The sequence below is a fragment of the Spea bombifrons genome, chromosome 1 (genome assembly GCF_027358695.1).
Source record: "Spea bombifrons isolate aSpeBom1 chromosome 1, aSpeBom1.2.pri, whole genome shotgun sequence".
NCBI classification, from domain to species: Eukaryota; Metazoa; Chordata; class Amphibia; order Anura; family Pelobatidae; genus Spea; species Spea bombifrons.
In genome coordinates this window covers 164,716,481-164,729,284 of record NC_071087.1, presented here as the reverse complement: position 1 = coordinate 164,729,284, position 12,804 = coordinate 164,716,481, and the positions used below count along the sequence as shown (strand labels likewise).

General features: G+C 51.2%; 2 protein-coding genes across 2 annotated transcripts; one reads left to right on the top strand and one right to left on the bottom strand.

Moving 5' to 3' along the window:
• The first annotated feature begins 398 nt into the window (after window positions 1-398).
• LOC128472868 (IgGFc-binding protein-like) lies at window positions 399-4,041 on the top strand. The gene is made up of 4 exons (XM_053454839.1): window positions 399-616; window positions 1,110-2,318; window positions 3,164-3,502; window positions 3,689-4,041. The coding sequence occupies exons 1-4, from the start codon at window positions 562-564 to the stop codon at window positions 4,039-4,041; spliced, it is 1,956 nt and encodes a 651-aa protein (XP_053310814.1). The 5' UTR covers window positions 399-561.
• A 4,092-nt stretch (window positions 4,042-8,133) lies between these two features.
• On the bottom strand, window positions 8,134-9,986 carry LOC128472859 (uncharacterized). The gene is made up of 4 exons (XM_053454827.1): window positions 9,691-9,986; window positions 9,401-9,588; window positions 9,100-9,294; window positions 8,134-8,639 (listed from the first exon to the last, which is right to left on the bottom strand). The coding sequence occupies exons 1-4, from the start codon at window positions 9,867-9,869 to the stop codon at window positions 8,350-8,352; spliced, it is 852 nt and encodes a 283-aa protein (XP_053310802.1). The 5' UTR covers window positions 9,870-9,986; the 3' UTR covers window positions 8,134-8,349.
• Window positions 9,987-12,804: the final 2,818 nt, after the last annotated feature.

Below are 12,804 nucleotides of genomic sequence, written 5' to 3'. Positions count from 1 at the left end.
CTGTCAGTTGGGGTATTGGTATTTGTGACAGGGTATGTGGGGGTCTCTCTATGAGTTGGAGTATTGGTATATGTGACAGGGGTATGTGGGGGTCTCTCTATGAGTTGGGGTATTGGTATATGTGACAGGGGGTATGTGGGGGTCTCTCTGTCAGTTGGGGTATTGGTATATGTGACAGGGGTATGTGGGGGCCTCTCTATGAGTTGGGGTATTGATATATGTAACGGGGTTATGTGGGGGTCTCTTTGGGTGTTTTGTGGCTGTGGATAAACCATTTCCCCCGTGGGTTGCCCCGCTGGCTCGGAGCTGCCACCATTGGAGGTCTCAATCAGATCTTCCGTGATGTGTGGACCCCATTATAAAGCCCTGGGGGTAAGTGCCGGGTCGGAGCCCCCAGCCCTTGCTCCGTGGTGGCTCTGTGAGGCTGCGTGTTTGTCTGTGTTTGCGTGACTCTTCGTGTGTTTGCATGAGGCAGATCTCTGCATGTGCTTTGCATGAACAAGCAGACGGCCGCCTGCACTCAGCTCCGGCCACAGACGTCCCCAGATACCAGATACCACCATGCTGCTCGCCATCATCTCCCTCCTCGGACTCTGCGCCAACCCAACTTGCCAAGGTAACCCCTAAACTGCCCTGTACCCCACAGCTACCACCATGGCTAGAGGGGGCACTATTGTTTTAGGGGTGTGGTTAGAGGTGTGGTTGGAGCGGGGCTATCTGTGTAACTGAGTGGGACATTTAGGAGAAGAAGAATAATGGGGTTTATTTACCCCATTTAATTTATAAAGCTGTTTCCTGCTGTTTCTATACACATTATCGGGGCTTTTAGGGCCGTAGAACCCTGCGATACCCTCATACCCAGCAAACATTCTGACCTCCTAGAAAAGAGGATAACAGGGGAAGAGAGAGGGGCATCAGGGGAGGAAAGAGGGGCATCAGGGGAGGAAAGAGGGGCATCAGGGGATGCTGGGCAGGTGTGTGCCTGCAGGGTATCGCTCAGTAACCCCACCTCTGGTATAATTCCCACGGCTCCTCATAGCACAGATTAGAAGGTTCCATCTCGCGTGTCACCCAGAGATCTCCCTTCACACTCTTTTTACCCCCCGCAGGGGCAACGGGCACATCTCCTCTGTTTGCAGGGAAGGATTTTGTTACAGTCTTCATGGACATCTCCTCCCTGGGGATGCCGGACACGCGGTTCGACCTCCTCCTCCATGGCCTCGAATGCTGTACCCTGGTTAACGTGACAGTGAAGGGAACCTTCTTCTCTCAAACCTACACCATCCAGCAGGGGGAGACAACCAACGTCACCCTGCCCGCCAGCATCATGCTCGCCGGCAGTTCTGTATTCACCGCCGGCACTGTTCTGGTCACATCCGATAAGGACATCTGTGTCTCCTCACAGGTCTGGGCCAACGGTGGCTTTGACTGGTCCTACGTGTACCCAGTAGAGTTACTGGGAATGCAGTATTACACCATCACAGCTACCTCCGTCCTACCTGGCAGCGCCCAGTTCGCTGTGGTCAGCGGTAACACCAGCACCTCGGTCACGGTCACTCTGAAAGCGGGTCCGGTGGTGTTCAGAGGATCCACTCTGACGGCAGGTAGTTCGGTGACGGTGAATCTGGCGCCCTACGGAAGCGCCCAGTTCCAGCTGGATGGTGACCTTTCCGGATCCATTATCCTAGCGAGCCAGCCGGTGGCCGTCCTGGGCGGCCATCAACTCTCACAGCAGTATTTACAGTACAGCTTTGGCTATGTCTATGAGCAGCTGATGCCAACGTCTAGTTGGGGCAGGGCATTCCTGGTGCCCCCGCTGTCTTTGCCGCAGCGGAAGGATGATAAAGTGGCGGTGGTCGCCGGCGAAGTCACCCGCGTCAGGGTGTATAACGTTTCCCTCCTGATTGCTGAGCAGAGCCTCGGTCGCACAGATGTGATGCAGATTCCGGTGAACGTGTCCGCGCTTCGCATCGACGCCGACCATGATGTGATGGCCGTTTATCTCTGCGCTGGAAGCTCCCTCGCCGCAAACTCATCGCTAAGACCCTACGTGTCCATCCTGCTCCCGACCACCATGTTCCGGACAGCGCAGGTGGCACTTGTTCCGTTTGGCCAGCACAGCCAGCTCCTAGTCGCGGCCACTTCTGGCCAAACCTCGGACGTGACTGTGGACGGGATTCAGGTTAGCTACACGTGGGATGACAACTCATTCAGAGACTGGAAGTTCTCGTGGATCGAGGTCTCGGTGGGAGAAGGGTCTCACTACATACAGCATTCGGCCGGCAAATACGTCTGGGTGACATCATACAGCTTCAGTGGTAAGTGGCAAATGAGGGGTAAAAGTAACTGGGCAGAATTATTTACACCGGGATCAGAGGAGGGCCCGTGAGGGAGTAACTGGGTGGGGGGGATTATGTGAGAAGGTGTGGAGGGGTGAGAAGGTGTGGAGGGGTGAGAAGGTGTGGAGGGGTGAGAAGCGGTGCAGAGATTCGTGGTAGTGGAAAGGTGTGGAGTGGGGTTGTTGAGGAGTAGTGAAGGGATGTGAGGTATGGTTATGGGTGTTGAGTGGCGGGTGAGTGTTGGTTGTGGTGGGGGTGTCGGAGGTAGAGTTTGGAGGATTAGTGGAGCATGTGAAGTGGGGTTGTGGTGGTGGGGGGTGTGAGTTGGGGTCCTGGAGGGATTTGATGTGTGAGGTGGGGTTGTTGAGAAGTGGTGTGAGGTAGGATGGTGGAGGATATGAAGTGGGGTTGTGTTAGGGTTAGTAACGTGTAAGGATCCCGCACACAGACATGTTACACGGATACAGTAACGTGTAAGGATCCCGCACACAGGGGTGTTACACAGATACAGTAACGTGTAAGGATCCCGCACACAGAAGTGTTACACGGATACAGTAACGTGTAAGGATCCTGCACACAGGGGTGTTACACGGATACACTAACGTGTAAGGATCCCGCACACAGGGGTGTTACACAGATACAGTAACGTGTAAGGATCCCGCACACGGGGGTGTTACACGGATACAGTAACGTGTAAGGATCCCGCACACAGACGTGTTACACGGATACAGTAACGTGTAAGGATCCCGCACACAGACGTGTTACACGGATACAGGGATGGCTCTAGCGCCCATTATGTTCTTCCTTTCATTTTGCTTTTGTAGGGAACGCGTCGGGAGCTTCGAGTCTCGCAGGAAATGCTTCATTCTCGCTTTCTAATACCGGCTGTGACTGCGAACCACCAAGCAAAGTCCCCACGCCAACCGGCAGCTCCACCAACACTGGATCCACCTCCACAAATACCAATGGTCCTGGCTCCACCCCCAAAGTCTCCATTGCCCCTGGCTCCACCCCCAAAGTCTCCATCGCCCCTAGCTCCACCCCCACAACCTCCATCACCCCTGGCTCCAGCCCCTCAAGCTCCGCTGAATCTGTCACCTGGTCCTCCATCGTCACAAGCTACTCCTACAGCTCCTCTGGGAGAACGATGGCCGCCTGTGAAGGTAGGGTGTCCATGTCCCGGCAGCAGTTTTTATTTGTCTTCTACCCCTGAAGTCCTAATGTACCCAGAGCCATTACTGACCGGGGCGCTCCCTCTTTACATCACCTTTATTTCTCCCCATGTGTCTTGTAGCTTTAGATGTTTCCTTACCTGTTACAGTGACTTTTGCCCTCTGTTTCTGCACCAGGTGACATGGCGGACCTCTTCTTGGTGAGGACACCCTTGGGTTGGTGGGACGCCCTCCGCTACTGCCGCCACCATTACACCGACTTATTCAGTGTCCCAGACGGTAAGGCCCAGCAGCTGGTGACCAGCGCAGCCAGAAGCCTCAACGTCCAGGGTCTGTGGATTGGACTCCGGCGCCATCGGGTGTGGGGCCACCTCTACTGGACGGACGGGGAGCCCGTGAACTACGTGAACTGGGGGGAAAGGGAGCCCAGTGACCCGCTGTCCAAACTCTGCACCGCAATGTCCTCCCAAAATAACTTCACGTGGGATGACGTGTGCTGCGACACGGAGCTGAGCTTTATCTGTTACTGACTGCCGTCTACGCGGTCCCGTCCTGTCTCACCAATCAGCTCCGGTGACCGTGCCCTGGGGATCCTCGCGCTCTCGTTCTGTCACGCGGGCGAGGGAGTCTCGATATAGGTTTCACGTGTGGGAAATACTTTTTCTGCCCCGTTTAGTCCTGGTTGATGGTATTTTACACGCAGTGGAGGTCTGTGCTGCCCCACACGGCCACCTCTTGACACTGTAGCTGCAAGGTGGGCAGATTGTAAGCTCCCAGGACCAGGTCCCGCTTCTCCTCCTGTCTGTCTTAACATGTTATGGTCCATTTGGAATTGTCCTTGTAAAATATTATCGCTCTCCTCTGTAACGGCGCCACACCATCTGCAGGCGCCATATAAAGTTTCCAGAAATATTGTGTGGCTTTGTCCTTTCAGTTTGCAGTTTTTTGCCCCAAAATATATTGTTTTCAGGCAGCTGCATATCAGCCGTTTGTATGATTCTCGCTCTGTTATCTAATCCCCGATCTACTAAACCCCCCCCCCTCCGACTCCTTATCATACTGCCTGCTGGGAAAACCATAGAATGGCTCCGTCTTAATCACCAGCCGGACTCTCTGACTAATAAAAGTCTATGGAGGAAGGGACTTCATTAGCATCGCCGTAAAGCATCAGCTGAGTGTTTTTTCAGAGGAAGGTGAAGAGACCTCAGTCGGAGGAGACACCGCAAGACACCTAAAGCCTGAGTGTTTACAGAGGGAGACGCTCTACCTAAACTCTCCAAAGTCAAAACAGACAGATCCACGGGGCCCGAAGAGACCCAACCAAAACGCGCTAGAGCTTCGAGTGTCCCGACAGAACCTTTACGGGACTTGTTTAACCCGTCACTAATGGCAGGAGTAGCCGCGCTTCACACTAACGAGCAGGAAAGACCAGCGACTTACACTCACCTACACATACCTACACTCCGACACCCGCCCACAGATACTTACACCCCGACACCCGCCCACAGATACTTACACCCCGACACCCGCCCACACATACTTACACCCCGACACCCACCCACACATACTTACACCCCGACACCCACCCACACTTACACCCCGACACCCACCCACACATACTTACACCCCGACACCCGCCCACACATACTTACACCACGACACCCGCCCACACATACTTACACCCCGACACCCACCCACACATACTTACACCCCGACACCAACCCACACATACTTACACCCCGACACCCACCCACACATACTTACACCCCGACACCCACCCACACTTACACCCCGACACCCACCCACACATACTTACACCCCGACACCCACCCACACCCCGACACCCACCCACAGATACTTACACCCCGACACCCGCCCACACATACTTACACCCCGACACCCACCCAGCAGCATATAATCACACACAATCCCCAACGCCCACCCTCCCGACATATACTTACACCCACGCCCCGACACCCACCTAGCAGCATATAATTACACACACATACATACATACTTACACCCACTCCCCGACACCCACCTAGCGGCATATAATCACACGCACACACTTACACACATACATACACTCCGACACCCACCCAGCTCTTTGTAGCTGCTCGCACACTGCGTGAACAGCCACACGATAAGCGCCGGACCACGTAACGCTATGTGACCTCATTCCTGCCCTGGTGAGTGTATAAAGATTGGGGTGGGGGGGCGCAACTGCCAAATGTTCAGCCCCCTGCCTCAGAAGTGAGCAGGCAACCGGTTATTAATCTCTCACACAGAGCGATCATTCGAGCAAAAATAATTAAAAAAAAACTTTGATCTCACTCCCCCCCATCCATGGAGGGACCCTCAATCCTTCCTTCCAACCAAGACCCGCAATAAGATTTTTCTTCATGCTGAGGCGAGCCGGCCCCTGTATAACGTATAGATAAATCAGTGACCGGCCCCCTGCATAATGTATAGTTAAATCAGTGACCGGCCCCCCGTATAATGTATAGTTAAATCAGTGACCGGCCCCTGTATAATGTATAGATAAATCAGTGACCGGCCCCCTGTATAATGTATAGAAAAATCAGTGACCGGCCCCTGTATAATGTATAGATAAATCAGTGACCGTCCCCCTGTATAATGTATAGATAAATCAGTGACCGGCCCCTGTATAATGTATAGATAAATCAGTGACCGGCCCCCTGTATAATGTATAGATAAATCAGTGACCCGGCCCCTGTATAATGTATAGATAAATCAGTGACCGGCCCCCTGTATAATGTATAGATAAATCAGTGACCGGCCCCTGTATAACGTATAGATAAATCAGTGACCGGCCCCCCTGTATAATGTATAGATAAATCAGTGAACGGCCCCCTGTATAATGTATAGATAAATCAGTGACCGTCCCCCTGTATAATGTATAGATAAATCAGTGACCGGCCCCCTGTATAATGTATAGATAAATCAGTGAACGGCCCCCTGTATAATGTATAGATAAATCAGTGAACGGCCCCCTGTATAATGTATAGATAAATCAGTGACCGTCCCCCTGTATAATGTATAGATAAATCAGTGACCGGCCCCCTGTATAATGTATAGATAAATCAGTGACCGGCCCCCTGTATAATGTATAGTTAAATCAGTGACCGGCCCCTGTATAATGTATAGATAAATCAGTGACCGGCCCCCCTGTATAATGTATAGATAAATCAGTGAACTGCCCCCTGTATAATGTATAGTTAAATCAGTGAACGGCCCCCTGTATAATGTATAGATAAATCAGTGACCGGCCCCCTGTATAATGTATAGATAAATCAGTGAACGGCCCCCTGTATAATGTATAGATAAATCAGTGAACGGCCCCCTGTATAATGTATAGATAAATCAGTGACCGTCCCCCTGTATAATGTATAGATAAATCAGTGACCGGCCCCCTGTATAATGTATAGATAAATCAGTGACCGGCCCCCTGTATAATGTATAGTTAAATCAGTGACCGGCCCCTGTATAATGTATAGATAAATCAGTGACCGGCCCCCCGTATAATGTATAGTTAAATCAGTGACCGGCCCCTGTATAATGTATAGATAAATCAGTGACCGGCCCCCCTGTATAATGTATAGATAAATCAGTGAACGGCCCCCTGTATAATGTATAGATAAATCAGTGACCGTCCCCCTGTATAATGTATAGATAAATCAGTGACCGGCCCCCTGTATAATGTATAGATAAATCAGTGAACGGCCCCCTGTATAATGTATAGATAAATCAGTGACCGGCCCCCTGTATAATGTATAGTTAAATCAGTGACCGGCCCCTGTATAATGTATAGATAAATCAGTGACCGGCCCCCCGTATAATGTATAGTTAAATCAGTGACCGGCCCCTGTATAATGTATAGATAAATCAGTGACCGGCCCCCCTGTATAATGTATAGATAAATCAGTGAACGGCCCCCTGTATAATGTATAGATAAATCAGTGACCGTCCCCCTGTATAATGTATAGATAAATCAGTGACCGGCCCCCTGTATAATGTATAGATAAATCAGTGAACGGCCCCCTGTATAATGTATAGATAAATCAGTGAACGGCCCCCTGTATAATGTATAGATAAATCAGTGACCGTCCCCCTGTATAATGTATAGATAAATCAGTGACCGGCCCCCTGTATAATGTATAGATAAATCAGTGACCGGCCCCCTGTATAATGTATAGTTAAATCAGTGACCGGCCCCTGTATAATGTATAGATAAATCAGTGACCGGCCCCCCTGTATAATGTATAGATAAATCAGTGAACTGCCCCCTGTATAATGTATAGTTAAATCAGTGAACGGCCCCCTGTATAATGTATAGATAAATCAGTGACCGGCCCCCTGTATAATGTATAGATAAATCAGTGACCGGCCCCTGTATAATGTATAGATAAATCAGTGAACGGCCCCCTGTATAATGTATAGTTAAATCAGTGAACGGCCCCCTGTATAATGTATAGATAAATCAGTGACCGGCCCCCTGTATAATGTATAGATAAATCAGTGACCGGCCCCCCTGTATAACGTATAAATGCACTGTTCTCACATCACACTCATCCAGAAGAAGAAACCTCACGAGGCTCCTGTAAAGTCAGATTAAACCTTTTACTGAATAAAGCAAAATCTGTATGATAAACATAACGGCCCCCGGGGGCCACAAGGAGCATTAAACAAAAGAAAAGGCACAGTGACCCACAGCACTCCCGCTGGCCCCGCCCCCTCGGGGCTTCCTGTGTCCCGGCTCTCTGTACACGGATCCATCATTACTGAACACGCTTTAACCCCTCGCACGCTGGACTCCGTTAGGTTATCGGCCTCTTTCGGCGCAGACTCCTCCGCGGCGCTCGGGATCCCTGCGACCTCCGCATGTCGGGTTCCTGATCTCCTGCCGGGCCCTGGGGCCCCTCGCTGGCCCCGCTCATCTGGACCACAAAGGAGGAGAGGTAACCGAGCTGGACGGAGACGCGCTCCTCCGCCCCGGAGAGACGGTCCAGGCTGCGCGACATCCTCTCCATCACTTCCTGCAACTGCTGCATCACGGCCTGGAGAGAGAGCACAGCTATCTGCAGCGACCCCCCGTGCGAGGCTGTGCCTGGGGAGGAATAAAGGACAGGTTAACGTAGTCTTCCTCACAGACAGAATCCCACCCCCCACCACCACCGCTGCTGCTTTAGGTAGACTGGGTGCGACTACCTATAATAAGCCTCTGGTCCTCCGCACAGGTAGAGATGGTAGAGAGCAGAGGTCAAGACAAGAAGAAGACTATTAACCAGGAGGCTGCTGATCACCGCCTGCTGAGGCCTCTTCAGCTCCATTACTGGCAGATCGGGCCCCGGGGCCCGTCTAGTCTGTAAAGACCCAGGACAGAGGAGCCATAGGCCTATCCTCCCTCACTGGATTAGTCTCTACCACTCTGCTGGGCAGCTGTTTCATGTATCTACCACCCTCACAGCGAAATAAAGCTTCCTTATGTCACATCTACAGCTCTGCATCACATGGAGAACATGGGGGCCCCCGTCACCAGAAAAAGTCAAACTCAATAACGCTGTTACCTTCCTGGGGGGCATTTCCCAGGCCTGGTGCAGGTTCCCACCCCTCTTGGGGTGCATCTCTGAGTAGGTCAGGTGTGGGGTCCACATTCAGTCTCGGGGGCCCCAGCTCCCCTTCCTGCCGATTCAAGTCGCTGCCGTCGGCCATTCTGTCCTCCCCGGAGTCAGTGGGGGATGGGAGAGGAGACGGCGCTGAGCCTGTGACGGGAGAACAGGAGGGAGGAGCTCAGCACGCACCGTGCATGGAACAATCAGGACACCGTACATAACCCCACCCCCGAGGGCCCTCCCGGCTCCCACTCACCGGTGCTGTCCGCCTCCCTCCTCCACCTCCCACCGGGAGCCTGCGGTGCCAGCAGCTGCTCCATCTCCGCATAAAAGGGGAAGTCGGCACCGATAACCGGCGCGGGGGCCAGTCCGGCGTCCGCCAAGCGCTTCAACCGCCAGAACTTCACTTTCAGAAAGCGCCAGCGGGCCCGGACCTCCGGCTCACTGGGGGGGGAGAGAGAGAGATGGCAATGCTAATGAAGTCCGCCCCCTGTAGACTTTCATTAGAGAACGCGGCGTTTAATCAGGAAGCCCCTCGGTACGTACCGGACCCTCACGCCGCCGCGGCCCAGGAGCGTGTGGAGCCTCTTAAACACGTGCCGGTTCTGACAGCCTTTACGGTTCAGACAAGAGATGAAGCCCATGTCTCTGATCCAATCCAGCAGAGCGCGCGTCTCAGGTACCGTCCATCTGCGGCCCGAAGGGCCACGTGCTGCCTGTTCCATCCTACGGGACAAGAAGCCCACACGGCCTGAGCCTGTCCTGATAATACATTATATACAGACCTGCGCTGTCTGACCAGTCCTGATAACGTAGCCACATCCCCTACATTACATACAGACCCGCCGCTGTCTGACCAGTCCTGATAACGTAGCCACATCCCCTACATTACATACAGACCCGCCGCTGTCTGACCAGTCCTGATAACGCAGTCACACCCCCTACATTACATACAGACCCACCGCTGTCTGACCAGTCCTGATAACGCAGTCACATCATCCACATTACATACAGACCCGCCGCTGTCTGACCAGTCCTGATAACGCGGTCACATCCCCTACATTACATACAGACCCGCCGCTGTCTGACCAGTCCTGATAACGCAGTCACATCCCCCACATTACATACAGACCCGCCGCTGTCCGACCAGTCCTGATAACGCGGTCACATCCCCTACATTACATACAGACCCGCCGCTGTCTGACCAGTCCTGATAACGCAGTCACATCCCCCACATTACATACAGACCCGCCGCTGTCCGACCAGTCCTGATAACGCGGTCACATCCCCTACATTACATACAGACCCGGCGCTGTCTGACCAGTCCTGATAACACAGTCACATCCCCTACATTACATACATACAGACCCGCCGCTGTCTGACCAGTCCTGATAACGCAGTCACATCCCCTACATTACATACAGACCCGCCGCTGTCTGACCAGTCCTGATAACGCAGTCACATCCCCTACATTACATACAGACCCGCCGCTGTCTGACCAGTCCTGATAACGCAGTCACATCCCCTACATTACATACAGACCCACGCTGTCTGACCAGTCCTGATAACGCAGTCACATCCCCTACATTACATACAGACCCGCCGCTGTCTGACCAGTCCTGATAACGCAGTCACATCCCCTACATTACATACAGACCCGCCGCTGTCTGACCAGTCCTGATAACGCAGTCTCACTCCCTCCCCCCTTGTTCAGTAAGGAGGCTGGTGGTTACTCACGGCTCTGTTGCTGCTCTGAGAAAAAGCCCCGTTCCCCCGCCGCGGGGCAGGATTTCAGAGCCTCCTGAGGGCAGCACAGGTGGGGCAATCAGCGTCTGAGCCGACACCTGCTGCTAATCCCCAAAACCTGAGAGATCTCCTGAGTCTCTGCCCCGTGGGCAATACTGACTGCAGTCCCATACCTGCCAACTGCCCCAGATTAGTGTGCTCAGTCTCTCTCTGATTCTCAAACCCCCAATGCCCCCCCCCCCCGATACACCTTCCTTGAAATGTTGGGAGGGATGCAGTGGAATAAACCCCGCCCCCTCTGTGGATAATAATACTCAGGATATAAAGCCCCGCCTGTTACAGGGTCACCGTACCCAAGGCGAAGGAATCACGAGTCAGGACCCTCGTGCGGAGCGCCCGCGGATCAGTCCGACATTCGTGCCGCGAAACCCGATTTTATTACAAACACAGAACTTCTGTATATCTGGAATTCTATTAACCCCTTACAGACCGGGCTGTTTTTACCTTTTTGTACCTTTTGGGAGCAAGGCTGTGTTAACCCTTTTGGATGTAATTTTCTCCTCACTCGTTTACTGAACTCACAAGTTTTATGGTTTCTTTTCCAGGATGAGAAGGGCTTTCTTCAGATATTATTTTTATTATCATGTTATCCAATTTTATATATATATATATAAAAAAACCAAAAAAATCTGACTTTTAGCTGAAAAATAGTTTACTCCTCAAAAAAAAACCCTGCTAAATAGATTCTACTCTGTGTCCCGAGTGCAGAAATACCCGATGGTTTTATTTTTTTTCTGCACGTTATTGGGCAATAAGCACCAGTAGCGTTTTCAAAACCACACGAGTGTCTGCGCACCCAATTAACCCCTTCAATCCCAGGGGTTTTTGGTACCTCAAAGCCCAGAGCAATTTTGCCATTTTTGGGGTATGTCGGTTCAGCGATGATTCTCTTTTCCTGTAAATAGTGTACCCATGTAAACTATATATTGTTTTTTCAAGGAGAGATAGAGCTTTCGTTTGATACCATAGTTGGATGATTAGCTGAAAATTTAGAATGAGAAATTTAGTAAAAACTAGCGAAGATTAGAAAAATAAACTAATTTTTTTTTACATTTTCCCTCTGAATCCTCACAAAATTAGGTAAAGTGATGGAAAATCCCCTCCAAGTTTATTAATTCAGGTGTCCTGATTTCAGAAATACCTCATTTATATAGATTTTCCAGACTTTCCCAGCACCAGGGAGCATACTATTAGGTGTACAATTTTGTATAATTTTTATGCCTATGGCTTAACGGGTTTGGGGGTTGTGAACAGGGGCAGGAGGGTTATACTGGGTAGATGTTATGCTAGGGCAATGGGAAGTAAGGTTTTTTTAATAATTTTTTTATTATCTTTTTTTATATATTTTTTTTTATTTTAATTTTTTTACATTTTTTTTTTTATTTTTTATATATTATTTTTACACAGAAATGGTTAGAGGTCCTCCTAGGGACCTCCTGAACATGCCAGTGATGTCACAATGACATCACAGCTCACGTTATAATTTTTTTTTGTATTATTTATATTAATATTTTAATGATTTATTTAATATTATTTTTTAATCACTTCGGTTTTTTTTTTTCTGCTTTTCTCTTACAGGACGGGAGGGGGAGTGAGAGAGATGGTCTCTCACTCCCCTCCCCGCGATCCCCCTGCACCGATCACACTGTGATCTCTATGCAGGTCCTCACAGACCTGCAGAGAGATCGCAGCGTCTCTGTCCCTCATCGGAGGGCAGGATATCCCCGCAGGGGATATCCTGTCCTCCGACGGCCTTCCGGGTTACGTCAGCAGTGACGTAACCCGGAAGGGAATGCCCGATCGCGCGTTTGCAACTGCGCGATCGGGCAGTTTACCGGTAACAGCTTACCGGCT